Source organism: Zosterops lateralis (genome assembly GCF_965231275.1).
Source record: "Zosterops lateralis genome assembly, chromosome: 9".
NCBI classification, from domain to species: Eukaryota; Metazoa; Chordata; class Aves; order Passeriformes; family Zosteropidae; genus Zosterops; species Zosterops lateralis.
The window spans coordinates 15,702,826-15,730,687 of record NC_139769.1 but is presented as its reverse complement, the minus strand read 5'-3'; the positions used below and the strand labels follow the sequence as shown (position 1 = coordinate 15,730,687).

General features: G+C 38.6%; 1 protein-coding gene and 1 long non-coding RNA gene across 2 annotated transcripts in view; one reads left to right on the top strand and one right to left on the bottom strand.

Moving 5' to 3' along the window:
• The window catches only part of PKN2 (protein kinase N2), a 53,639-nt gene extending 27,243 nt beyond the window's left edge, over nucleotides 1–26,396 (bottom strand). The window contains exons 1-2 of the mRNA XM_083867418.1: nucleotides 26,295–26,396; nucleotides 2,260–2,557 (exon numbers count right to left, since the gene is read on the bottom strand). Of these exons, the coding sequence (XP_083723544.1) occupies nucleotides 2,260–2,557; nucleotides 26,295–26,342 (346 nt within the window). The 5' untranslated portion in view covers nucleotides 26,343–26,396. The remainder of the gene's footprint in view (nucleotides 1–2,259; nucleotides 2,558–26,294) is intronic.
• Nucleotides 26,397–26,931: 535 nt separating this feature from the next.
• Nucleotides 26,932–27,862, top strand: part of LOC310912999 — an 11,504-nt gene continuing 10,573 nt past the window's right edge. Inside the window, exon 1 of the long non-coding RNA XR_014590757.1 lies at nucleotides 26,932–27,206. This is a non-coding gene — a long non-coding RNA (uncharacterized lncRNA). The remainder of the gene's footprint in view (nucleotides 27,207–27,862) is intronic.

Genomic DNA, 27,862 nt, shown 5'->3' with positions numbered 1-27,862 from the left:
TAACCTCTGGAAACAATGCACCTTTTGGGGGAGCTCCCATATTCACTAGTAAATGGTTATTAAATTTACTGTCTATTTCAGCAAAAGCAAGAATTCCTGAAGTGAGGTATCTGTGACCTGTCCACTGAGGTATCTTGTGTCAGATGGCAGTGACCTTTAGGGTTGTGTATCTATGTACTTCTTCAATATCATCTGTGTGTCTATATCCACACGCACACACACGCAGTTGGCATGTCATAACTTTTATATTGCCAACTTTATTTTGCAAAGGCCAAGTCCATCAGTACCTTAAGTCAAGCCAAAGACTTCACTATTAAAAATCAAAATATCACCAAGATGACTTGCAGCCATCAGTCTCAAGATAGACAACATTTACTGATAGTGCTCCTCCTCCATAAACTACTGACCATGAATGAGCAAGGAGACAAGCACCTAAATTACAAGGCAAACATAACAAAAAACTCGAGCATTTCAACTTTGGAGGGTGGGTGCTTCCAAATCTTTTATCTAAAAAGAGGTATTAACAGAATTAAAGATTACTTTTTTTTTTCCCCTCAAGAAGATTATGCAAAATACTCTATTAGAATGGATCTTGCATGGGAATACCTGATGTGATACTTTATGGAGACTATCAAGATCTCAACAGAATTTGCAAGTTTTTTCTTGCATATTTCCATTATTAAGACTGTACAATCTACCAGTAACACCTAGAACAGAATGGAATTTAAAAACACAGTCCTAAGAAGTTCAGCATGCATCAAAAGCATGTAGAAGTACATAAGACCAACCATGATTTTTTATCCTTTGAATCTCTCCCACATTTCCTATGACATGCATAATGACAAAATTGCTCACTGACTCATTAAGATAAGGCTTTTAAAAATGCTACACTCGGAAGGGAGCATTCCAACAAGAGCATTTCTGTGCTCATCTACTTTTCAAGTTCTACTGCTAGATGAATTTTGCAAATTATATCTGCACAGATTTTTAATATTTGATCTATACACAGTTTGTATACATTTTTTTTCTGTTCCACTCTTCCTGTTCCTTTAAAAGCCACACTCCTGTCAACACTGAAGCAGCTTTTCATAAACCTTAGCTGATATGAAACAGAATGCTTCATGCCTACCAAAAGCCCAATGGCTATCTAGAAACACACATTATTGTATTCATTTCATGCTACAGCAACCACTTGGCCTCACGATTTCCATCTGTGTCCCTGCTCCACCTCTTGTATCCTCACACAGATGAAAAGCAAAAAAGAACACTGCACAGGCCACCATGGACATCTGAACACCTTTGCAGTATGTCACTGGGCCAGACTATGAATTGCTGACATCACCTGCCAGTATTTCCTAAATTCTCACTGTAACCAACCTTTCATCACAAGGATGATACAGACTTTTATTCTACTGCCCAAGCCTCCTTAGGTTTGGCATTCACTTCACATGAATCTTCGATGGCTTGTGCACATTATTAACGTTTTGCCAAGAAGAGTCTGTGCAATGTGAAATCACCGGGCTGGCAGCATGTCCCAGGCCATTCCACAAAGCTGAAGCAGGACTGTTTACTTTCACAACATTCCATCTCAAAATACCAACCCTGGTATTTTTAAAAAATACATTCAAAATTAGTATTGACTCACTGCCATGCCACAGAAAATACTAATTAAAACCATTAACTACAACCATTCTGTGAAAAAAAAATTCAAATTGTCCTTAAAATGATAGCTTTGCTGTGGAAAAGGGTGGAGACTTAACAAATTATAAGAAATATCACTGTAAGAAATGTTTGATAAGTTAAAGAATGGCACAACAGAAAAACACTTTCTAAGTTAAGACTTAAGTTTAAAAAAACAACAAAAAATTTAAGTATAATTGTAATCTTTCCTGCATTGAATACAAAGGTGCATCAATGCTAATGTCTATAGTATAATTCCGAGAAAGTCACTGGAAGAGCTCATGAAATTTCTTTCACACAGTGAAAAGCTACTAGGAAAGATTACAGTGACTGAGAAACTATTTTAGTATGCTAAGAACGGAAAGTGGAGAACTAATAGTCCATAAAATACACTGTTCCCTAGGAAAGAATTTAAAACTCAAAGGTACTGGATACTGACTTGTGAATCAAAACAGAGACAAACATAATAACAAGCTCACCAGCTACAGATCTGCTCAGTCACAAAGCAATTTTTTCAAGTGAAATGGGGAAAGCTTATCTCAGCTACAAAGAAAAACTGATTTCACAACAACATGGTACCTGCAACATCTTCGAGATCTGTTACAACGTGTGCATTTAGCTCCTGTAATTTATGATGCAAGTCTTCTAACTTCTTATTTGATTTTTTCAAAATGTTGTCCACATATGCCAAGTTCTTTTTATCCGTTGTGACCTTCCTGAGGTTCTCTGCTCCCTCTTTGATTTTAAGTTCCTTTCTTATTTCTCGCTTGATTTGGTCCTTTACTTCATCCAGCTTCTGCTGTACCATTGTTTCTGAGAAGTCCAACTTCTGGCCAGTACTCACATTCTCAGAGGTTACAAGACCTTTGGTATCCCCCTAGAAAGAAAAACAATAATATAATCACCAGGCAACACTGTTTCTGACAACACATACTTCCAGTGCCCAGCACTTCATCCCTGTACATTATTAACTCTGTAAGGTCATTCACTAACCTTGGGTTGCACTCACATTGACCTAAAATGCAACAATATCACCAGATATGACATGTTAACTGGAGCTACATTTTACAACTGATTTATTTCAAATTCAGTGACATCTTTACTATGCCTATTTTTAACAGCAAGAGATTTAAATACCTCTGGATTTGTCATGGCTGCTTGCCTGGCAGTTATATGCCTCAGAGCTAATGAGTCATGTTTGTAATTTTATAGATTTAATTTGTGTTTTAATAGACAAGATGGATAGAGGAAAGAAGACTAACTTCTAATAATTATAACCTATGATGAAATCTTATTCATTCTTTATAATAGACTCCTTTTAAAGATTGTTTAGAAAAACAATGCAGTGATGTTTGCAGTTGTTTAAAGAAATACTGGCATATCTATAAAGATCTATAAAGATCTGTCAAGTTGTTACTGGAAATAGATTTACCAGGATTTATTTTTTAAATCCTTCAAGTAAAGCCTTTCATTTAAAATAATAATAATAATAATAATAAAAGCAACCCCAAATCCTACTTTCTTGTGCAGGCAAGCTAGGCTGAAATGAAAAAAAGAAGTTGCAATGATGGAACAGGAGTTGGTGTAGTAAGGGAACAGGAGATGGAAAGTCTTCAGACTCCCCAGCACACAGGGGGTCATAACTGTGCCCACTATACATTCACATTTCACTGAGAATTCAGAGCACAAAGGGCACACTCTAGAACCTACACCAGTGAAGTTCATATACAATCAATTACAAATGTGACAAGATTTCTGTGCCTTACACACAGACTCTGGACAATGAGCAGACATTAGGTCTTACCCCAAAAATTTCAGCTAGGGGTAAATGAGTGAAGATGAAAGAAGGATTGTCCTGAATTTGAATTTGATCCTATTCTAATTCAGAATTTATTTAATAAATGCCTGGTCTGATTTGCACGTAGCTACCCAAAAGACCAAAATTCCACCATATTGTCTTTAACACTACGATGAAGTTGCCTTGACTTCAGGAAAATGGGGTGAACAAAAAGGTATTTTAAGGCATAATTAAAATGTTGAAAGTTTTTGTCATAAAATCAGTTATCATCACAGTAAACAGTAGAAGAAAATGTTCTGGAGGGAGTTCAAGGAGCACAGCATCAGGCTAATAAACTGAAGAATGCCCAGATACTCCAGCAGTACTGCCTTCCATAAACAAGATGCAATCTACTAGTCTACTCATCAACTATAATTTTACAAGTTTCCTGAATCTCTCATTAAAATTCTTCTACCCACAGCTTCTACTTTTAGTACCAAAAGTTAACAACTCAAAGATTCTCAAATATTCAAAGTAGCCAGAAGTGCCATCTTGCCACGGAATTTGACTATCAGTGAAAAGGAGAACAAGTAAGCAATTTAGAAATGACAAACTCAGTAAGAAATGAAAGGGGGAAAAACGCATGCAAATTTATTTTAAGTGCACTTGTGAGTGCTTTTCTGTCAGTGCAGATTAAAATAAATAATTATGCATATGTAGAGAGGCTATTAATAGCTGTACTGGGAAATACATGACATTGTTTCCATATATAGCCACCTAAAACAGAATTGATTTTAAAAAAAATAGAATAATCAATAGCAATGAGTAACTAGTACAAAGGTTCGTATCCATAATGAAGGAAACCATCCACAACGAGTTGAGTGTTCAGTTTTGAGAAACCTGAAACTGAAAATACATTGATATAACAACTGTATGGCAAATCAGTTAAGTATTAAATATATCCAAATCAGATTCAGATCTTTGATTTCTCTGCTTGTCTAACACATAAAAATTAGAGATGTCAAAAAAGAGCATCAAGACAGTATGCTACTACTCAGCCTTTAAAAAAAGAGATTTTAAAAATATTTGTAAATAAAAAGCATGTATTTTTACAGCACAGTTATTCATGCCTGTTCTGCAAGCTTTCTAGAAACTTATCTATCACCTGCTTCATAAAGCAGGATATTATACTTTTTAAAGTTCAGAGGAGAAAAACAAATGAGAAATGCAAAAAACCCCAAGTCAAATAACAAAACCACCAAACCCCACCCTAAACCCAAAAGAAAACCTTTATTCTATGTTGTAATAGCACCTGAAGTTTGCTAAAATTATGCCAAGAATGTACACTTCTCAAACAGAACAATGTAATTAAGATATAAATAATTCAGAAATATTATTCACTGGGGTTTACCAAAGAGACTTCAGTTAATTGTTCATCCATTGAACAATAATGTATTTTGTTACAGGGGAGGTTTTTATCCCTCTACAAGCCCTACATCCCATCTGTTAAAGTGATGTTATGTTCTGCCATAAAAAGGTTTTTGGAGCCCTTCTTCCAGACAGAGTCCCTAGTAAGTCTTCAATGAAATTAAATCTCCATGATCATTAGCAATTTGCCTTCTGAATTTGCAGTAATTGAGTTCTCCTCATCCTGAGCAGTCTCAGCAGCATCTTTGTCCCTGGATTTAAGGGTTTCAGGATAGAGGTGTCTTCTTCAATCTGCTTTTGAGACAGCAGAGTTCAATAGTGTGGATGCTAACACTGGAAGCTGGTCACACTGCCTGGCCATTTAAACATTCTTTTTAAATCCCCCCAAAAGCCACAGATGATACTCCTTCAGTCTCTCCTGTCATCCAGAGTTAATTATACTTTTGAGCAAAAAGTACTCTCTCACCTACTTATCCAGATATGTCAACTGGCACAAAGGTCATCGTGAAATAAATTCTTCCAAGGAGGCAACTGTGGACTCAGTGACCCTTGAAGGTCACCGTGAATGCAGAGCAGGAGTGTGTTCTGCAAGTGAAGCTGCTCTGCTCCTGCACCAACGTGCTTTGCTGCTGAGATGCAGCAAAGGTTTGAGACAGAGCCTCCTGCTGCAAAGATGAGCAGCCTCTAAAGTGTTCCAGTTTAAGATGAAGATAATGTCCACAATGGCAGGACAGGATGTCTAATAGTTAAATCAGCAAAATGAGGTAGGATTTTTTCTTTAAGAAAAGCACCTCCCAAATGCCAAACTCAAAACTATATTTTTAAACTAAAGTTACTTAAAATACAGCATATTCCAGCTTTATTAGATGACATTCTATTACAACTCTCTGCTTAGAGTTAAATATTATTTAAAAAAAAAACAAAACAAAACAAACAAAAACAAAAACAAAAAAAACCAAAAACTTTTCTCATTTGGATAAACTCCTTCCCAGGATGAACCTCACATTCTTTAAGTTGTGGGTGCTCTGCCCACTCAACCTTAATTTTAAGTGTAAAAAGAAACAACAGTTAAGGGCAAGGCCTAAGTCCTTTCCTTTGCAGTGCTCAAGCAGGCAGCACGCAAAGATAGAAGAAACCATTCACAATCTCTATGCCAAGAAGCTATCAATGAATTTTGCACAACTCTTCCCTTTACCCTTCCTCTCCGAATCACTTAACATAAAATATCTTAAGAGCTGAAATGCTCTGAAACAGATAATGACTAAACCACTCCTGCTGGCAAAGCAGAGAACAGGCCTCACTGCTTTACAATCCAAGGCAAAAGAATGGGCAGTCAGTTACTGTTTCTCAGTTTCTCTTAAAATTCTGCTAATGTTTTGATGGCTGGTTAAAAGAGTCTTTGCTGGGAGGCCCCAGCAGTGGACAGCTCAGCACAGCATCCTCCTCCCCTGTGCCACAGCAAACTGGTGGGGACCTGGTTCTTGGCCAAGGGCAGTGTCACCCACCCACCGGGGCAGGTGTGGACAGCAGTGAGAGGCAGCACCCCTCTGCAGTGGCAAAATACATGTCTCTGAGTCACTGTAGATTTCTGAAATATTTCAGTGTGTAATGAAACTGAAGATATGCTTACCACAATTAACTATCAAGGACCACAGATTAGATACTACTGCTTAAAAAAAAAGGAAGAAAAAAAAGGTCCATTTTATGCAGCCTTCCCATTGCAATTGACTCAACCTCATTTTGATTGCTGGTTCAAAGACTATCTATTTACACAGATTAATTCGACATGCCAGCCTTCAACTTCTGTATTTATGGGAAACGTTTTAAGTATAGTTGCTGAAAATAATGAGTAGTGGTCTGAGCATGTCTTTCAATAACACAGTCTATTCTGGCTGGTGTGGTGAAAGAAAGTAGTAATACTGTTTATGAAAACCATGTGGGGCTTGTGCTTTTGCTTCAGATCAATTCTGAACCAAATAATTGGTGAAACAGGTGCTTTGACATACTGCATATACCATCAAAATCCCATTTAAGAGTAACATATAAGCTGCATGGCAGTGGCAATGGTACTGCTGAAGAGAGTACCATGAAGCTGAACATCCCAGAGAATCTACATAAGTTGCGTAAACCAAACAGCTTTGAATTCTAAAAGAGATTCTCAAACTGCCCCCTCTTAGAAGATAAAACTCTGGACATTAGTAACGCCTGAAAACTTGCTCCTAAGAGCACAGAACAACTTCACTGTGCTATACCATATATCCATTACAGAGAATATCGATTAGAGCAAGAATCCAGACTGCTCATTTCTGTTAGAAGTTGTTACAGAAAGGTAAGTGGAGCCTTAAACTACCCCATGCTTAACAGCTCACACACAATATTATTTACATTATCTACACAATATTGTTTACATTTCACATTGATGAGCTACTAGCACACACACACTAAACCTGTCTTTAGAAAAAATCCCAAACCAGAACTTATCAAAACTCACAGTAAAACTGCTTACATTTTTTCCTAAAAGTAATAGCATTTCTTTTTGTATGCTCTTGAATTTTATAAATCATTTCAATGGACAATGAGACAATAAAAAGCTGTTTGACAAATATAGTAAAAAAATGCTATATAAAAATAGGATTTTTATCTTATATATGATTAAAAAAGTTATCATAACCCAGAAAGACTAAATGTTTACTAACTTGTAATTTAATTTTGAAGACCTAGAAGTATAGATTTGGAACTACTAGGTATCTTAGTGTAATATTTTCTGTAAAATTTTTTAGGGGTAAAAAAAAAAAAACGGAAAAGAAAAAAAAGCTGCTTTTCTGGGCTAACTGCCAAGGTCCCCAAAGTCTTCTACAGTAATTCCTAAAACTAGAGTAGTCTTTGATTTTACGAACAATGTTAATCAATTGCAAACTTCCCTTCCCCCAGAAGCCATTCATAAAATCAGATGTGATGACTTGTCTGGATTACTGGAACTACATGGACTATTTCTTCCTGCTCAGAAGCAAATGTGAATGTAGTCAAGATCTCAGCACTCACTCAATGTCAAGAATGAAAAAAAAAAAAACAACTTGGAGGCTTAATAGATTTTGGCATTAGTTTGCTGTGCTAACATGTCACAAATCAGGATTTAAATTTAATCTAAGTCACAGCTTTCTGCTTTGTAACAAGAGGCTGTTTAAGGCAGAAATAGCCATAGTCCACTACAATCATACATGGATGAATTCAAGTAGGACACTGATGAAATGGGGTTCAATTCCTGTGCGCAAACAGCAAGTGCTCAACTGCATCTGTAAGAGATGAAATAGATTTTAAAAGAAGGGAAAATGTGTTCCTTAAATAGGGAGGTCCTCAATCAGCTGGTCATCTCTGCTACTCTCTCCCAGTTTGATGATGTTGCTCTGATGAACACTTTAGGAGGAATGTTTGCTTTCACTCACACAATAGCTGCTGGGCTGCAGCAGTTGGTCCTACAGCTCTGGTATGAAAAACCCTGAGGCCTGGCTCAGCCAGTATCTCTCATCCAAACAGGTGATAGAATTCCCTGGGAAGTCCTTGCTATCCAGCTTCCAGACACCAAAAATCCCTTATTCAGCCAGAATTTATTAACACTGAGCATGGATCCCAAAAGGTGCTCCAACTGCAGTAAAGACTCGCTTACAGAACTAGAAGTTGTGTCCATGCAGTGCTGTGCCAACACTAACGAGAGAAAGGGGCATAAGAGAGATTTCTTTGCTACAGAAGAGGAAGAAAACATTTTAAGAAATTTGCTTTCAGCTGCTTTCGTTGCAGTAGCTCCTGGTGGTCCTACACTAGAAGAACCTGCAAGGAGGCTTGCAAAGAAATATGACATTGAAAGAAAATCTTCACACTGACCTTTCTCACAAAAACCTGATGGAGGCTATGGCACAACACCGGTGAGGAGCACTCAAATGGGAGATCAGCAAATGGCTACAGTACCCAAGAACAGTACCCATGACTACATACTCTGGCAACAGGTGTGGTACGAACACTTCAGCAGCTTCCAAACTTTTATCTGTAACTTGAAGGTCTGACTCCAAGCCAAAAAATTCCAAAAGAGTCCAGTACAGTGGAAACAAAACTTCCCCTCTCTGCTTTCAGATGTGCAAAAAAAAAAAAAAAGCAAAGTCCTAGCTCCCATGAATAGGGACTGCTGTCACAGCCTTTATTAACACGTGCCCAAGAAGATCAATATATGAAATTATGCCTATAATATTGCCACTTCTCCATTCTCTATGAGACTTTGCTTAGTTTTCATTTAGCTTCTCATCACATATGATAATAATATACTCAGAAGAAAACTGCATTATATGTAAATAGCATGGTTTCAAGCAGACCGCACATGGTAGGTGAAGCTCTAGTAAATGCCAAAATATAAACAATCCCTCTCAAGATACAGGGAAAAAAAGATTTTATGAAATGTTAACACCATAGTGCATGCTGAAAATACCTCCAATAAAGATGTACCATAGAACTGTGCCAAGAAGTCTGAAGTAATTCCATTAAAACACAGCCTCACCAAGATGCATGCAATCAAAGCACTAAAATGGTAATTTCTCATCTAATGCCTCTAACATTATCATGGCATATATTAATAATGTGGTAAATATACACACTCCCCTTTAAAACATGAGGAAAACAGGTGGATTATGTGACAGTTCAACAAATGAAAGAGAAGCAAGTTCAAAGAAGCACAAAATATTTCCAGAAAAAATTCTTCAGCCACAGATCCTGAAGTGGAGTTGTACACTGGGCTGGGCAGTGAAAACAAGACAGGTATCTGTGTCCTACCTCCTACTGCCAACACAGGAGTTTCATGCACAAACTTGTCTTGCATTTTCTAAATTTGAATTGAAAAATTTAGTTTTTTTTTGAGAAATGTCTTGGTGAAAAAAAAATCTGAGATCCCATAAAAACATGAAGACTGGTAAATAGCAGAGAAATGAGCATTTTTGTGTGTGTTTGACAGTTTGAGGCTTCTTTAAAATAAAAAACTCTTAAATTTTAAAACTGATAGCAAAACTATGTATTGTGAGGGACTTAGGTATTTGTGAATTTTGATTTTTTTTGCTTGTTATTTTAAACACTGTAAAAAACCCATAGGAGTTACTGGATTTTTCAGGAGAACACCTACAATATTCTGTACCATATAAATATATACACAAATTCATCCTAATGGCCTAAAATTATTTCTTGAATATATACAGCATGTACTTTTAAAATACAGTGTATTTCAATACACTTGCCAAACCCTACATAGGGGTATCCATGGCATCCATTTCTTTCAGAAATTCATACACTCATTTTGAATTACTGCCAGAGACTGAAACAAGGAAGGGGTCTTGAGAGAAATTCTTATCACAAGACTTGTCTCAGTTTGACTTGACTGACTGTAGTTACATTAAGCTCAAGTTTGGTGCAAATAGTTGTTCTAATGCTTTGAAGTGCTTGAAGTCTAACATAAGTTACTCAGGAAACAGAACTATTTCAGATAAAGGTAAGGTCATGCAAATGTTGTGTGGCAAATTTGCCTCTAAGTAAGAGTAATAGAGAAACTAATCTGTCCACCAGGGAGAAATGCTCTCCCCCTTCCCCATACTGCTTCCACCACAACCACATAGATACCTGTTGAAGTACATGTTAAAGCAAACACCTAAACTCAGGAATTTCTGCTGCTACTGAAACTTCACATAATTTTGTTCTGTGTCACCCCAATATAGATATGTTTATTGCATTTTTTCATATAAAACATTTACCTGTTTTTGTCTAACATTCAGAGCAGAGTAATATTGTACATATAGCTCAAGACGTTAGAAAAAATTATGTCACTGCATTATCCAAACTACAGGATGTGATATTTAATTTGGTAGAAGAGATTTTCAAAGGTAAAGAGGTCAAGTCAAGAGACATGAGTCACAATCATGTCTTCTGACTTTGATAACTCCTCCTCAAACTCAACGCACTCTGTACAAAGGTGATAATTCGGTCGGCATGCATCCAAAAATATACTTCCTTTAAAGAGAAGTTACCACTGCAACCATACATTTTCAACAGCTGTAATGTTAACATTAAGATTAACGTGTGTGGGTAAATTTCTGCTTGTGAAGGAGTTTTAATTAACATGCAGAAATACAAAAAAAAAAAACCTCAAAAAACCCAAACTCTAATTTATTAGCTTAATAACAATCAGGCCCAAACCCAGTGATAAGGTATTTTTCTCATATTATGATAAAAAGGAATTAACCACTAAAAAGGTATTATTATCTGTCTTGGGTAATGCAATAGATCGACCATTCTGTATCACAATATCAGCTGTTGCCTGATCTGTTAAGTGGTGGTACTTCAGTGCAACACTTTAACTAAATTGCAAGAGAAGAATGCTAAAATGCCTTGCTACAGAAACAAATCATTACAACTGGAACTTTCTCTGTTCTTTCAGTGCAGGTTAAAAATCTTAAACATTGAAATGATGCAAAAGAAACCTCTGAATAAATAGGAATTTCTGAACAACACAAGTATCAGGACATTGATAAATACCAATACACTGAATGTGATTAATCTGAAAAGTACAATAAAGGGGTCCCTGTATGAAAATCTCCATTTCTGAGATGGATAGCTAGCAATTGAAAAGAAAAACCTTCAAATTTCTTTGTTTCTGGCAATTTGAACTTTCAGCACAGACAACTCAATGTTAGACCATTTTACTTTACTATGTTTTACAGGAGCTATTTTTAGCCATTTCAAAACTAATGGAAGAGTTGAGAGTGTACATTCCACTCAAATTAAGCCATCATCTTTAGCAGCCAACTATTCTGAACATAATAAATGCAGCAATACATATCAGAGATAATGCTAACATCTGTTTTATAAGGCAAGACGCCAAGTGGCTAAATACTAGATCCTGGTGAAAGAACCAGATTTTTTGCTTTCTAGGACTGTGTGCAACAGTGGCTTCACCAGGGCTTATGGGTTTCCCAGGTTGGTACTGAATCTTTTATTACAGGAAAGGGATGTATGTTTGTATTTATACCAAGGATCTGTGTCCTCATACTCCAGGACTGAGAACTCTTTCACAGTAGCTTGGGTTGTTAATATCCGAAGTTAGTCAAGTTCACAGCCTACATCTCAACCAGCTGGAAGTCCTGCTCCTGCTTTCACCTCCAGCAGTAAAAGGATGGGAAAGTCTCCCTAAATCCTTTCCTCATCTTTTACAGGTGATCAGTAGAAAAAAATCACTTTTCCCTATTGGGACTGCCACACCCAAAATTCCACTTGTAGAGATGCAGGCATCTCATTCCATGCTCTTCCAGTAAAAGTTTACGTATGAACACAGGGTTATTTATAGAAGCATTACTTCATGTTCCATTTGTCTGAGACTTCTTCAGAGCATCACTGATGCACATTGTGATACATTTGAATAGTATTTTTGCAATCCTTCTTTCTCTGAGCCTTAAAATATGGTAGAAAGATTCTCACTGGCTCTTAATGTCCATTTTCTATTTAAGAATTCCCTAGGCATTGTAGAATAATGAAGAAATAGAATCCTGTCTTAACCTACAACAGAAGCCAAAAGAAAATTGCCTGACTTAATTGCTTTATATGCAACAGCAATGAAAAACAGGCAGGTGATTTCACTTACAACATGGATTACAAAAAATTCTTATTATGTTTCCAAATACAAACCTGCCTAAAGCTTTGGTTTTAAAACCATTCTACATTTTCTTAGTTTTTAGGAGCCCTGATTCCTCACTGACTGCAATACAGTACTCTAAATAAATCTACTTTTTTATGACCTGAAATGAACATATGACTTAGATACAAAGTTTGCAGTGAAAAGTGTAGAATAAAAGCCTAGGATTTTAGCAAAGGATTTCTTAATGCATACTGAGCCAATTTTACTCTTTATGCTCATTCTCAGTGGCATCTCCCAAGTAAGCTATTTTCTGTTTTGCACACATATTTGCATAGTACTGACTTCCATCTACCTCTTGTTACCAGCACAATTCAATACCAGCTAAATAGGAAATGGGAAACATTGGCTTCAAAATAATCAATGCACTGATGAGACCTGTAACATAACAGAAATAAAGTGGAACAAAACAACAGTTTTTCAATGCATCACGTATAGACATACAGATAAAACTACATCTTAAGGGATGTCCTATAAACCCACGTATACATAACAACAGCAAAAAGGTTTCATCTTACAATTGCATTAAATTAGGCAAATGATGCTGGTTTTTTATAATGCTGAATATTCAGAAAACCTACAATGAGACATACTTGTTTGTGATCTCAATACTCTTCCTTTTTCAGAGTGAGTAAGGTTACACATGCATTCTATGTGTTTTCCAGCAGCAATCCTGTGAATGGAACCTTGAATGTGGTATAAAACCTGTTTATCCTAAATCAATCAATTTTTTAACACTAAAAGCCTCACCCTGTTTTACAGGGCACATGTAAACAGCAGTTTTCATACACACAATTTCAAAAAACATCCTAGAAATACTCATTGCCAATGTGAATTTGATTTTGGTATGGTCCTAACTTTTGAGGCATTTTTCTTCAAGACTAAAAAAGTTTTCCATTTCAGTTCAGGAGCATTTCAGTTAGCAGCCTAAGAAAAACCTTCAGGTACTACCAGAAACAGTAGCATGAAAAATATCTTAAGCAAAAGTAGAATATTCTGCTTTATTAATAACTAAGAACTACCAAAAAATACTCTAGATGTGACATTGAGCAAAACCTTCACGAAGAAGTGCCTTAAGCTAAGGAAAGAAAGTGCTGCAGTCAGAAGCTATTTCTGGTTGAAGTTTAACCTGCCGCATTCCCCAGAGTATCTACAATGTATTCCTCTATAATGACCTGTCTTATCTAAACCATGTCATCTTTGGGAGACAAAAATACACAAATTAACTTCCAACTGAAAAATACCGGCAGTAAGATGACTCCTACTTGATGGAAGAGAGTTGCATATTCTAAAATTTACACGGTTGTGGCTGTTTCCAAACTGCACTTGGAAGGGCTGATTGTGAGTGGGTGGGGCGTGTTTTTTTGATGCTCTCCCAAGTATTGTATTAAAGACATCAAGAGTCACACGAGAAAAATAAAAATCAGCCTTGATAATAAAAAAAAGAAATTAAACTACAAAAATAAAGTACAGTCCTGATTTGTCTACACCATTTTCCAAATTAAGCTAAGATACTATATTTAGCTCAGGCTACCATCCTCTCAGCTCCAAACATCTCTGACCTCTCTGAGCATTAGTGGTTTCTTTTTCATGCCCTTCACACCATTTTACCCAGCCAGGACACAATGAACCATCATTATTATGAACATCCTGGGGTACAGCCAATGCTGCTGCCTAGGCACAGGTCCTCCCCATTTTCCGAAGATGCCAGAACCACAGCCAACTAACCCTGAGTGAGGAAGAGGCAGCTCTGTTCATTCCCAATATATGCCACTAAAATGCTCATTGCCTTTGTAACTCAGGTTTGCAGGAATTCCCAGTAGTTGTACTTCACTATGTACTATACATATTCATTGCAATAAAGAAATACATATATTTCAGGAGAGTAGACAGATTATTTTATAAGAGTGGGAAAATCAATAGAATTAGAAACATCTGACATTTTCAATGTACATTGTTGGCAAAGTGCAAGACCAAAACTAGTGGAAGAATTTGCAGAAAAAAACTATATGCCAGATAGGTATGAAGAAGAAAATAATTCAGCTCCATAGTTCAGAAATTGTTTGTGAATCAATTCAGAATTCTTGTAGTTGCTTGTAGATGGATGCTTGTAATTAAGTTTTAAAAATCTGTTTACCTGAAGTACTGTATAAACCTTAAATTGATAGTTAATTGATTGAATTAGATGCAATAGATGGGAAGGGAGGCAAATGCTGAAGAAAGGAAATGCTACTTTTGAGCTCATAAAACAGTATAGTCTATTGTAGAAAGAAAAAAATTGCAAAAATGGGAGACCATTAGCAGAACTTGGATCTCCCTTGCTTTTCTTTCATACCGAAGGTCATCCAGTTCAAGAATGCCACCGGAGTCAAAGAAATCAATTTCCACATGCACAGAAACTGCTGCCCTGACAGTGGCACTCCCATCAATGAGTTACTCCCACCAAAAATAAACACTTCAAATTAGTGATGGCTGCTAACATGAAAAATATATGATACTGGACACCCCTCTACAGCAGGCCATCATTTCTTTTCCTCCTGCACTTAAGAAACTTCTAAGGATTTTTAAAAAAAAAAATCTGTTAGAATTAGTTTAGTTAAAAAAAGGGAATATATTCACTTGCTCTCTTGTATGGAATCCTAATATAGATAAAGACCAATTTATAAAGCAATTAAATTTACAATTGTAAATTGTTTCTGCATTATGTAGCATAAGTAAAGGCAGAATTCAAGAAAGGAGTTTGTCCTCAAAACAAAAATTAACTGCTGATAAATGCCACGTAACTTGCCACAGATTAATATTTTATTTGAAAAATGCACATACAAAATGAAAAGGAAAAAAGTGGCTTGCTTATATGCTGAGGAATCATATTTGAACTAGTTTAATAAAAATGAATAGTTAAAACTAAATTTTTTACCTGACAGAAAAATACTTAGTTTGACTCACACTAACTTGCTTGAATAAAGAGGTAGAGTACAATTTAAAACCCTCTGAAAGAAATTATGTTGTTCTAATGTTGAAGCATTGTTTTAATTTTCAAAATGTCTTGTTCTCATCTCTTCAGGAGAGGAGAAACCAAAGATGCAAATCATAGCAACTTGAAGAAAACTCCCTAAATAACGAGTTAACTTTCAATAAGAAATCTTAAACAATCTTTCTGAGGACCCCTACTTATGGATATTATAATTTGCACATCATAACTTTTGATATCCAGGCATTCTCAGCCTAAAACACCGGCTTCATATGAGCTTATTTATAAGCAACAAACAAACTCAAATATTGAAGAAAACATGCTTCCATTAAAGGAGATTGCCGAGTCCCAAATGGGCAGCAGTTCAAGAATGCTACACGAGTAGTCAGGCATGTACGATTTACAGTACAGTTTTTACTTTTCTACTGCTGTCACTAAGTTTAGAATATGTCTACAAAAAGGCCTTGCCGATTTCAAAATGTTCTGTAGATCTGTATGCTTGTTTCTGTATTTTTCAATACAGGCCTTTGAAACTATGCCTTTGTCCTCTGTAATCTTTTGCTAGAATCTGGTTTACTGTATTGGGTCTCCCCATCTGATTATGTCCATGTAATTCCCTACATGCTCTGAATGGGTTGCAGGCAGCAGGCACCCTTACAACTTCAGAGGTTAATAATACTTGTCAGAAAAGCTGACACTTCTCTATCATCATTTATGTTATAATTTTAGCTTCCACAATTTGAGTATTAGGAAAGAAAGAATCTTGTCATGTCATATGCAGATCTATCTATAAAGGAAATATCCTCTTAAAACACATTCCACTTAATTGTTGTGCAGTGTCTTCCCGTACAAATAAATGTATAAAGTTGAAAAGCAATGGATGGTTTTACATATTGTGCTTGTAAAAACAACAGGCCACACAGTCAATTTGCATTCCTTCTAAATTCTCAGCAATAGCTTTGGACACTTTTGGGCTTATGTTACTCAAAAATCCAAGTGATAACATGTATCACTATGATGAAAAAGAAACTTCAATCTCATATCTAGTAAGCTCAGTGCTGTAAACAGGGCAAGTCCTAAAATCTATCATAAAAGGAAGGGGTTATGTTCCTCTTCCTGCAGAAGAGAAATAAGAAAGGTAGAAAAGCAGAACCAAGCAAGTTTTTTCCGTTTTAATAAAGACTGGCATAAAGTTTCTAGCCTACATTACAGAAATTACCAGAGAGCTTTGGAACACCTGGAATCACCAAAAACAATCCCCTTGTTTATTTTAAACATAATCTTTCACCTCAACAGCGCAAGTATTAAAAAAAATATATTCAGGGTTTGTAAGTACAAGGAGAATGAGAAAGAATTGATAATTTCAAAATTAATTCAACACGAGAACATTGAAAACATTTAATCACTTGGTTGCCTCAAACTTCTGCACCAGATTTTTAGGCCTTTTCTCCTCCAAATTTGGTTAGACCTCTGAAACACAGCATCAGTCTTGTATACAATAGTGCAGAGTCCTCTAAGTGGTGCTTTAGTTGATGCTCATGTGACCATTCAGAGATTTTTTTTATTGCAAATATTCAACTCATCGCTTTGTGGGTTTTTTTCCCTACTGAATATTCAAACGTCTCACAGTTATCAAGCTACTCATTAACTGACAAATGTATTCATACTAAGCTGCATATGATACCTCAGTCTCTTCATTATCTTCATGGGCAGTACTTTATAGTATTACTTGCACAGTACTTTGCCTTCACTCCAAAATTCAATCCCATCCATTCCGATTGTTCCCTCACATTTTCTCTCATTTCAGTTAGAGAAATAACAAAAAGACTCAAGATTTTTCAAATCTTCTTGCACTTCTTTCACTGAGTGCATAAAAGGTTTAACAGGAAATGTTTACCACTTCTGAAAGTTAGCTAATAAACTTGGGGTTATATCCCTACATTGGCCTCAAGTACTGCTACAAAACCTTACCACTGTTCTCAGACTTCAACATCAAACTAAATCTAATTACATTTTCCATCCATGCATGATGTCCAAACCAATTGTATTTTTAACGCTTTTTCAGACAAACAGGTTTTCACGGTCACATGCATATTTTGAGACTTTCTGCTTGAAGAATGTAAAGCTAGAAAAGAATTGCCACAGACTGTGCTTGGACTGTTCATTATCTGCATATTCACCTGCAGCAGAATCAGACTCTGTGTACAGTCCTTAGCTGTGAATCTGTAATCTGATAAATATTTTACTTCATGAACCAACACTGCAGGCAAAAAAAAAAGCAGCCTAAAGAACCAGCAGTCCTGATCTCCCCTAACACTCTGTTCCTGCCCAGACCATCCACTGATACATGCCAGTACAAACCTTTATATGGCCACACAGTGAACTGCAATTATGAACCTGATCCAGCTGAAAACTAACCTAGGGGTGAAAAAACCCAACAAAACAAAACAACAATTCGTTCACCATATAGCTGGCTGTGCAAATGTAAAGCAACACAATATGGCACATACTCACCTTCAGCATTGGCTATAGCTGACAAAGTCTAACACTTCCTTTGAGCAACAGATTCAAGTCTGGATGGGCACAGCTTCCAATTCCAGTACATGACATCATCAATGAACCAACTAGAACTTTTCCATCCTAAATTTATGCCACAGACCTGCCTTACATCTTATTGCAACAAAAACACCAAACTGAATATACTTTAGACAGTTTTCAAAAATACATATGCTGAAGTTCCTAAGTTCACAGGCTAACTATGGCACCAGTGATATACTAAACCATATCAATATGACCTGGTGAATTAGACAGTTTGTGTTTGGAGCTTTGAAATAATAATAAAAAAAAGACATTTTTTTCTGATGTTTTATACATCAACTCTCTATTTCTCCTCAAAACTTACGGAGAGTTATATGTGGAAAAAAGATACACACACATACAGCTGAATAGAAGAATAATTTCAGAACACCTATGTACTGCAATAATTTAAACGTACTATTTCAGGTAAATAACAAACTTACTATTACTCCTTATTAATTTTAATAACCTATTTATTTCAATAGTCTAACAAATATGAGTACACGGGATATTGCATATGTATTTATGAATTTCATTTACATGTGTTTACTTTTTAAATTTCATTAGAGAAAATGTACATGGTGGTAGTGATGTTCAAGTACTTTGAGTATTAAGACCTAAAAAAATTCCCAAACAACCACAAGGTGTATCAGCCCCCACATTCCAAGAATTGAGCAATATTCTCTGGGTTTAGGGCTCAGAAAACTACTACTGTTGTATTTACCCACAAGAAAAGTTCTCCCTTCTGACCTGATCTGCTTTTAAGTGTTTCACCACAGTAACAAACAGAGCCCCCCAGTATTCCTCAGATTTACCTTAGAACTTTAGTACAACCTATTAATACTTTGGTATTGCAGACTTAATTATACCTTCTCCTGGCTACAGATCTGCTGCCTATTGCATTTTGTTACATCCTTGTAACAAGTATGGAAAGTTAAAGGAAAGCTGTCTTCCTGATTCTTCTCAATACAAACGAACTGATTCTGCTACTTTCATTTTCATGCTAACATGTTCTTGTGTTTAATGGAAACTTAAAATCTCTGAACCCTACTACCATGTTGCAAGGTAACAAATGTCAGAAAAACCTCAAGACAAAAACCAGTTTGCTTCAACACCAAACTCCTATACATAACACCGCAGACAGGAACCAGATATTAGAGGTTTCAAGTTCTCCAATCTGCACTTGTTTAGAGAAGTTGTCAGAAACCCTCTATCATTTAAAAACCAATACATCCTCAGTGAAGAAAACAAGGCTTAAAGGAATCCATAGGAATTGGAGGCAGAAAAAGTGAGCTAATTTAGTCACATCCACATTAAGGTTTTACTAACCCTGATGGGCCAGAGGACACTGTCCTTGGGTCTTGCCACATATCCACTTTTCTTCATGGCATAAAAAAAGAACAGGGAGATGCTGCACTTATTAAACTTTCATAGCCCAGCCCTTTCCAGCCATCATTTCTTATTTGGTACCTATCTGATAGCTAGCTATGTATCTACAGTAAAATAACAAAGGCTTTTAGTATAGATATACTTGGCCTAGGAAAATACATTTCTATTAATGATCCTATTATTTCCCCGGATGCTCAGTGGAAGCAAAAACCTCCACTAATGAGAGCACAGTCTTGCCATCTCCGCCTATCCACTCCACAAGTGCTCTGCGCACCGCAGCAGCAGTAAACAGGAAGTACAGCCACAGTGGGCATAATGCTGATACAAAGTATAGGAAACTGTATCTATACCTAACATCAAGAAAAATGTAAGGTGTGGCCTGCTCTAAAAAAACAATCAGCTCATCACTCACTACCCAGCTGGTGGGCCCACAACTGAGCCATAGTAACTGATCACATGAACCCTCTCAGCTCATCCTACTCGTGAAGTAAAATGCATTACCACGAAGAGCTTCATTTCAGCCTCTTCTATTAACCAGAGCAAAGCTGGCCCATTCAGCTGAACATAAGCCTGCAAATGCACGCTCTACCCTGTTCATGGAGTGTCTCCTCACCGCAGAAACCTCAGCCATCTCATCCTCACCAGCTACCAGAATTTGCACTGGCAAACCCGATGGATGCCACAAAACTTCCTCAGCTTTACATACACTCACAAAATTCCTGAAAGTTTGGAAAATCATCCCAGAAAATCATGAAAAAATCTAGAGAGCAGTACTTTGCTCCAAAGGATGTACTCCCAGACTGCCAACCAAGTAGATCAGTTCACAGGTGAGATGTCAAACAGTAAGTAACCAGTAACTGTAAAATGGCAGTAACAAAAATGGTGTTGATTTGTGTCACTGTGACATAATTGTATTGCTGCAGTTCAAATAAACAAAAAAATCAGATCTACTGTTCCTTGTAAGGACAGGCCTAAAGCATTTTGTTAGCTAATGGCACTATTAGTTTCTGTTTCAATGTAGTACTTCTCAATCATACATATCTCAAAGTAACAGAAACCATGGATTCAATTCTACAACATAAATCTCATTTCCTTAAAAAGAACCTGCCCCACCCACACCAAACACTAGCAAAGATGCTCTTCTGCTTGTGCCAGGAACTGCAGACCAAGCATTAATAATTAAAGCTTTAAAGTACCATACAAATGTTTTGCCCATGCTACAGGGCAGTCTCATGAGAGATGCTTCAGCTCAGTCTGTTCCTGAACCCATTCACTTACTGGACCCATGCAGCGAAAATGTAAAACAAACAAAAAGCCTACCATCGACCAATTTGTACCAGTTGTACAGGTGATTTCTAGAAAAAAAACCAAAACAACAAAAAGCCAAAAAAACTGAGCCCTCCACTGCACATAACACATACAGAACACATATAAGACTTTGTCACTCTGAATCTTTGAAGAGGTCTTAGTCTCTAACTCACTGAGGCACCGAAGAAGAAATTCTTAATCCTAACATGAAATCCGCAAACCACTGTTTTCCAATGTAAAGGACATATTTATCTAGTTATTCTACTGCAGATTTTAGGTTTCATTGTAATGAATGACCTTCACAATGTACAAAACTGTTCCAGAATAGCTATTACATATAGTATAACCAAATACTTTTCTACTAGGCATCACAAATAATTTATCTTGAGTTAAAGTAACAGATCTGAGTCCTAAAAAGACAGCTGCTCTGATAAAGAAAATTCAGTCCAATGTGTACAAGTCTGCATCATACACAAGTTCCTGTGTTAACAGGAAGACTAACAGACTTCAAAAAACAGAAAAAAAAAAACCCAAACAAAACCAAAAACCCCACCCATGCACCTCCAAAAGGTATTTTAAAGACTCTTTATGTTCCACTGAGAACAGGATGCATATTTTGCTAATACAAGATTTGAACAGCGGACTGTTTAAAGAGTATCATACATACACAAATGGAAAAAAAAAAACCCTGAAGTGCTTCTCTAAATCCACCAATTGTGAAAGCATTTGTAGGGACCTAAGAAGTCACAAGCAGTTGTACACACCTTTTCATTTCTAAACAGCAATTGACTAGTTCAGGATATTTTCACCTGAATTGTGTGACATTCTTTCCTCCTGAAGAAACAAGAATAATTTGAAATTATTTAAAGCTAATCTGTCCTAGATGAATATTATTTGAAGGCAGTCGTACTGCTGAGTGTTCAGCCCAATTACAATGTCTCTCCAAAACAGATTAATTAGGTTACTTGTACCTTTTTACGGTGTCCTTAGGCACTTGACCACAGCTAATAATAAATAGCCAGTACTTTCTAATTCCAAAAAAGCAGGCATCATTACCTCTATTCTAAAGATGAGGAAACTGAGACATGAGTAAGCAAAGTTACCTGCTCAATGTCACCTAGCTGAGAGCAGAGAAGCCAGGAGCGAAATACAGGTCTTCAGAGTCCCAGAGCCAGAAGTTTAACATGTACAAGTGCCCAATTTTACACACATTTATATACAAAACATAGTTGTGTAACCTCTGACTCAACTGTCCAATTTGTACTGCGCAGACCAACAAAATACTAAGCATTGTTCAGTCACATAAATGTGAAAAATATTCTTGCCCTGGATATGAAATGGAAAAGTAAAACAAACCCAAAACTATATGGGATGTGCCATCATATAATCATAATTTACATGTATTTCAGTTGTGGTACTGTTCATCACTATTAAAAAAAATTACTGTGGCCTTTAAATATGATTCTGTCAGGAAATTTATGCTTTATGATCCCTAAGTTCAACATCTTAGGAAATTAGGTGACCAGGGTATTAAAACAAAATATCCATTTTAAAAAATCCCTTTATGCTGACCAGTATAAAGACATTTTCCACAATGTTCTATAACATTAAAAATATGTTTGATGGTTGAGTTTAAAAAAATAATTCCAGGTAATATTTCCATTAATATTTCCATTTGAAGTAATGGAGGGTTTGTTACAGGCTTATTCATTTTAGGGCATAGCCCAAGTTCTGTATCTTGACCAAATAATTTCATTTCAGCAAATAAATCCAAATAATATATTCTATTTTCCCTGATATTAAACAAGTATTGCTTTGCAAAACACAACTTTGAGTGAAGCAAATTTTTTTGTAAAATAAATCCTCTAACATTACCAATAAAAGCCCCAAGTTTAGAAGATTTACAGTACTGTCTAGAAAAGAAGTGGTAGTGAACACCTAAGAAGTACTCAAGTGTAATCACTGTGCATACACAATGGTTTCATTTAAATACTCTTAGCAATAACTTCTGTTTACCCAACCATAGCAATTTACTATGCTGACAGCTACCATCACTGCCAAGAAAGCATACACACTTCACAAAAAAAAAAAAAAATTCTTTCTAATAATGATTTGAAAAAAACCCAAACCAAACTTTTTTACATAAAAAACTTAAAAATATTTTATTTTGTGGATGCCTTATTGAACAAACTAAAGAACTGTATGTCAGAGTTTAATTTCTTTGAAAAAACAGAATTACCACTTCCACCAGGAAGCAAAGAGTTAAAGACTGTGCAATTAACCTGAGAACAAGCACTGGAGAGGCTCGTTTACCTGGTGTACAAAGTTCTAAGGGATGCAAGCCCAGAGAGGGACAGCAGAATTTTGGAAGGGAAGGCAACATCAGCAATAATAGTTCTTACCCAAGTTCATTCCTCCTACTACTAAATAACCTGTACTGGAGATAAAAGGAGGTAAAAAAGGGGTAATCTGGCTTTATGTAATCTTTCAATCTTTAGTAATCAGGCAATTTCGCTGGTGAAGCTAACAGAACAAACTAAAAAGAGGATTTGCTTATTGCCAAGTTTACCTTGTACTTTGCATTTGCTAACTAATCAGAAAGAAGCATTGCATTTTTCACTTTGAACAAACTTAGTTTAAAACTTGCTAAGTAATAAGATATACGTTCCACATCCCACTATCAGTCTGTAAAATGTTTAAAGTAAAATAAAATATAGAAGACTGGATACGATATTTTGTAGAAAAAGCAGGACAGAAATATCAAGTGGATATTTGCTAGCAGAAGTTTGTAAGAAATTGCTCTATCAGATATGACATCACTTATTTAAAATACAAAACTTTAATTGTGAGAAGTGAGATCTAGGGTCTATTTAAGGCCCATTTAATTAAGCCTTTGAAACAAGTACATGTACCATATCTGTGTTTTACCACTTTCCTATTAGCAACTAGTTATTTTGCTCTTTTGTTTTTCATGTTTTCTCAGAATCCACTTCACATCCTGTTAGTCAGTAGCTGTGACAGTTTGCCAATCTTTCTGTCAGGAGTGTTCAATTGACCCATAACTCCTGATCCAGTCCTACCAACTTCACCCCAAGCTCACAGTTTTCTTACAGCGCTCTGGAGTACACAGGGCTGTCATAACCAGGTGCACACAGCACATACACAGCACAAAGCAATGTGTTATATTGATCACTGATACTTTAGAGCCTATGTCAGGAACAAGCTTGGCATTTACACTGGGTTTAGCTTGCTTACAATAAGTTTTCACATTTATTAATAAAACATCTAAATGACATATCACCCATGATCTAGATCAGCCCGTGTACTTGACCCTTTAAACCTTTACTGCAGGCATGAATTCTACAACTTCCTCATCTTTCTGTGCAAGATTGCAATATGCAAGCAAAAGTCCGTTTCACATATAAGCACTTCTTAAGTTAGAGCTCTTATGATTGAGGAACTTCCCTCCTGAAGAAACACGAGTGAAATGGCGTATCTGACACTTCACTGTAGTTCCCCTTACTTTAAGATCATACCACTAAAGCAACTTTTATGTACAGGTATATGAAGAGCAACTTTTTTGAGGTATTCCCAAGCAGAACTATATTGATGCCTTTGTATTTCACTGCTAACATGTGGCATGGCAAACAAAGCACCATCTTTACAGTGGCTCTTTCTGATATGAAAGTTCCTCTTGAAAATACCTAGAAGTTAGCAGTTCACAAAGCTTAAACCCCTCTGGCATTCCCATGTTAACTTAATCTGTCTTGTGCAAGAAAATACATTTATTGATACAGAAGTTACCATACGTAATGGAAGAGACAATGCAACCAAATGATCTAATCCATCCTAGGTTTTTGAGTTGATTGGTCCAGTTTTTATTTTCTTTTGTGGGTTTTTTTTTTTTGTTTCCTTTTTATTATTACTATTATTATTATTTATTTTATTGGTATTACTGTCATTCTCATCTTGTAAGAAACAAAGTAACAAAACAAAACCAAAACCAACATTTCTGACCCCCAAATTAAAATCTCCACTCATTTCTGTTTAAAGCAATGGGAACTTTGCTTTGGGTAGTTCTACAGAAATGTTGCTTCCATTTAGCTTACTTGAAACACTACTATAGTAAGTTATTCACACAGCTCTCCACTTCAAACAGGTTTACCAGCTTATATATCATCGTATCAAGTTTGTATTAACATACTGATTCTTCCTAGGCACTTATGAGCCACTGAATAAAGTTCAGCATTTGAGATGGATTCTTAGCCTTCAGCCATCTCATGTGCTACAATATTAAGTAGACTCCTACATCTGTTGTGCCTTCTCTTCCTTTGCTATTCAAGTGAGCACACCTCCAACATTCAGAATTACAGGAGACTTTAGCAGCATTAAGGAAATAAAATTACTTTTTTTTAAACATGCCTTTCTAATTTTTATTTGACCATTAAATTCAATATTTTCCATTTATGGACTTCTTACTTTGGTTCATTGTCCAACTAATAAATTCAGAGACACATTCTTTGGGTAAACATAACTTGCATGGATTTCGTGATGTATATTAAAAAAAAAAAAAAAAAGAAAGAGAAGAAAAGCAAGCTTTCTTCGGAACAAGGAAGCTGAAGAGGTAGCAGGTTGTGCTGACATTTAAAGATAAGCGCACAAAAGTGAAGCTCCGGAATTGCATCTAACCTTGCAGCTGACAAGCAGAAAAGTAACAGTTGCACAGCCAACCAAAACCGGTCAAATTACAGGGGTGGAAACCTCTAAGCCCTGAGCTTTCAACCTTTAACAGTGTTGAGGGGTCTTTTGGGATTGTTTTTTTTGTAGTGACAAGAACCCTTTCCGTGTGACAAATGACGTTGATCGCACCATTTTCTCCTCTTCCCAAGCTCGGCGTTCAGGGCCTACAAGAAGGAAGCTGCTCGGGCTCCTGCGCGGTGCCATGTCCAGAGGAAAGAGAGCTCCTTGCCTGACCCTGACGCGGGCGTGGGGCGGCCACCGGGAGCCTCTGGGCCGGGCCCGGCCGAGCGCGGTGCCCCGGGCGGGGGGCAGAGCGAGAGCTCCGGCCCCGCACGGCTCCGGGCGCGGCAGCGGGAGATCCCGGGGCTGGGGCCGGGGCCGGGGGCGCGGCGCGGGCAGGCCCCGCCGGGGGGACGCGGCCGCTGGCGGGGGAAGGAGGGAGCCGAGCGCAGACAAAAGCGGGTCGCGGCCGGCAGCAGGGTGGGGCCGTGACCGGGCGGCGGCGCCTCCGCTCCCGGGGGAGAGCAGCGGGAAGAGGCCCGGGGTGGGCTCGGGCTTCCGCCGGTCCCCGGCCCGGCCCGGGCTGGGCTGGGCTGGGTGGGCTCCCGCGCCGAGCGGCGGGCAGGGGGCGGCGGGGCGCGGCGGCTCCTCCGTCCTCCCCGCCAGCAAAGGGGGGGAGCGGGGCTGGGGCGGCGCCCCTCGCCGCTTACCTGCAGCTCGGTGAAGAGGATCTCCCTCTCGGCCGCGTTGGACGCCATTTCGCCGGGGTTTGAAGTCCGCACCTGGGCGCCGCTGCCGCTGCCGCCGCCGCCGGCGGGGAGGGGAGCGAGGGAGGCGGGTCCGGGGCCGGGACTAAGGGCGCATCGGGGGCGGGGGGAGCGCTCCGTGCTCGGGCAGGCGGGCGGGGGTGCGCGGGGGGGCCGCCGCCGACCCCTCCACTCTCATGGGGGTCGCGGTGGGCTGTGGGGCGCGGCGCGGCGCCTTCCCCGCGGCGCGGCACGGAGCGGCGCGCTGCCCGGGGCGCGGAGCGGCGCGTTGGGGGCGGCGCGGGGCGGCGCGGTGGGTTCCCGGCCGTGCGGTGCCCGCGGTGCGCTCCTCGCCCGGGCGCGGCGCTCGGCCCTGGCAGCGCTCGGGCCGCCGCGGCTGCTGCGCCTGCGGCCGCCGCCGATGTCGCACCATTTGGCTGTCACCCCGTCGCAAAGGCGTCGCTGCTTTGCGGCGCGCGGAGCACGTGACGGCGCGGGCAGTCAGAGCGGGCTCCCCGCGAGGCGCGAGCGGCGCGCGCCCCCGGCCCCACCTTCCCCCGCGCGCCGAGCGCGGGAAGGCGGCGCGAGCCCCCCCGGCCCCCCCCCGCACACCCCGCCGGGGCCGCTTCCCCATCCCCGAGGCTCCAGCCATGGGAATCCTGTCCTTTCCCCCTGTACTGCCGGGGTCTGGGGGCGTGTGGCACATCCCTGGTGTTGGGGGCTGCAGGGGCTCCTCTCTGCCGAGCCCAGGAGACAGGTGCAGCCCTCAGTGTGTTGGGTAGCGAAGGCAGGTAGCTCAGGAAAGGAGAGTTCACGCTTGTCTCAAGCAGCCACCTGCCTCCCTGCGGACCCGGAGCAGTGGCCCAGGAGGTTGTGGTGAGTGGGGGCTGTAAATGCCGTTCTTAACAGTTTAAAGGGTAAACATTTGTACTTGGGGTGCCTGGTGAGTTTTTTTTTGGGGTTGGCACTGTCCAGTTCATCTGCAGAGGAATAGCCTTCTCAGAGCTTCAAAATCGGTTTGAGTGTCTGGGAGGAAACGGTTTCTCCTTCCTCGTGGCACCATGTGACAGAACCGTTTCTTTTCAGCTTCCTGCCTGTGTCGAGGGTTTGTGGTTTTCCTCACCTATCTATGAACGTGTGCTTTCTGCTGTCGACTCTGCACACATGCATTCTCATTTCAGCCTAATATTGGATGCTATGTTCAGCTAATTGGACTAATGCAAAATGTTCTGTGGAAGCAATTATATCTGTTTGTTTTGGTCTTTTTGTTTTCTTTTTACTCTATGCAGTTCATGTCAAATTCATAAGCTGAGGCATTTTTGATCGATTCAACTTCATGCGAGTATCATCAGCATTTGTTCTGTATATGCTGCTGCATCTCTGTATGGCTACAAACCAATGGTAGTCTGTTTGCACTAAGAATGCAAGTTAAACTTTGGAGGGCTGGGTTATTTTGTTTCATTTTTTTGAGAAAATAGGAATGGCAGAAATCAGCATTAAATTATTGCTACTGTTCCTAGCAAATTTGAAGC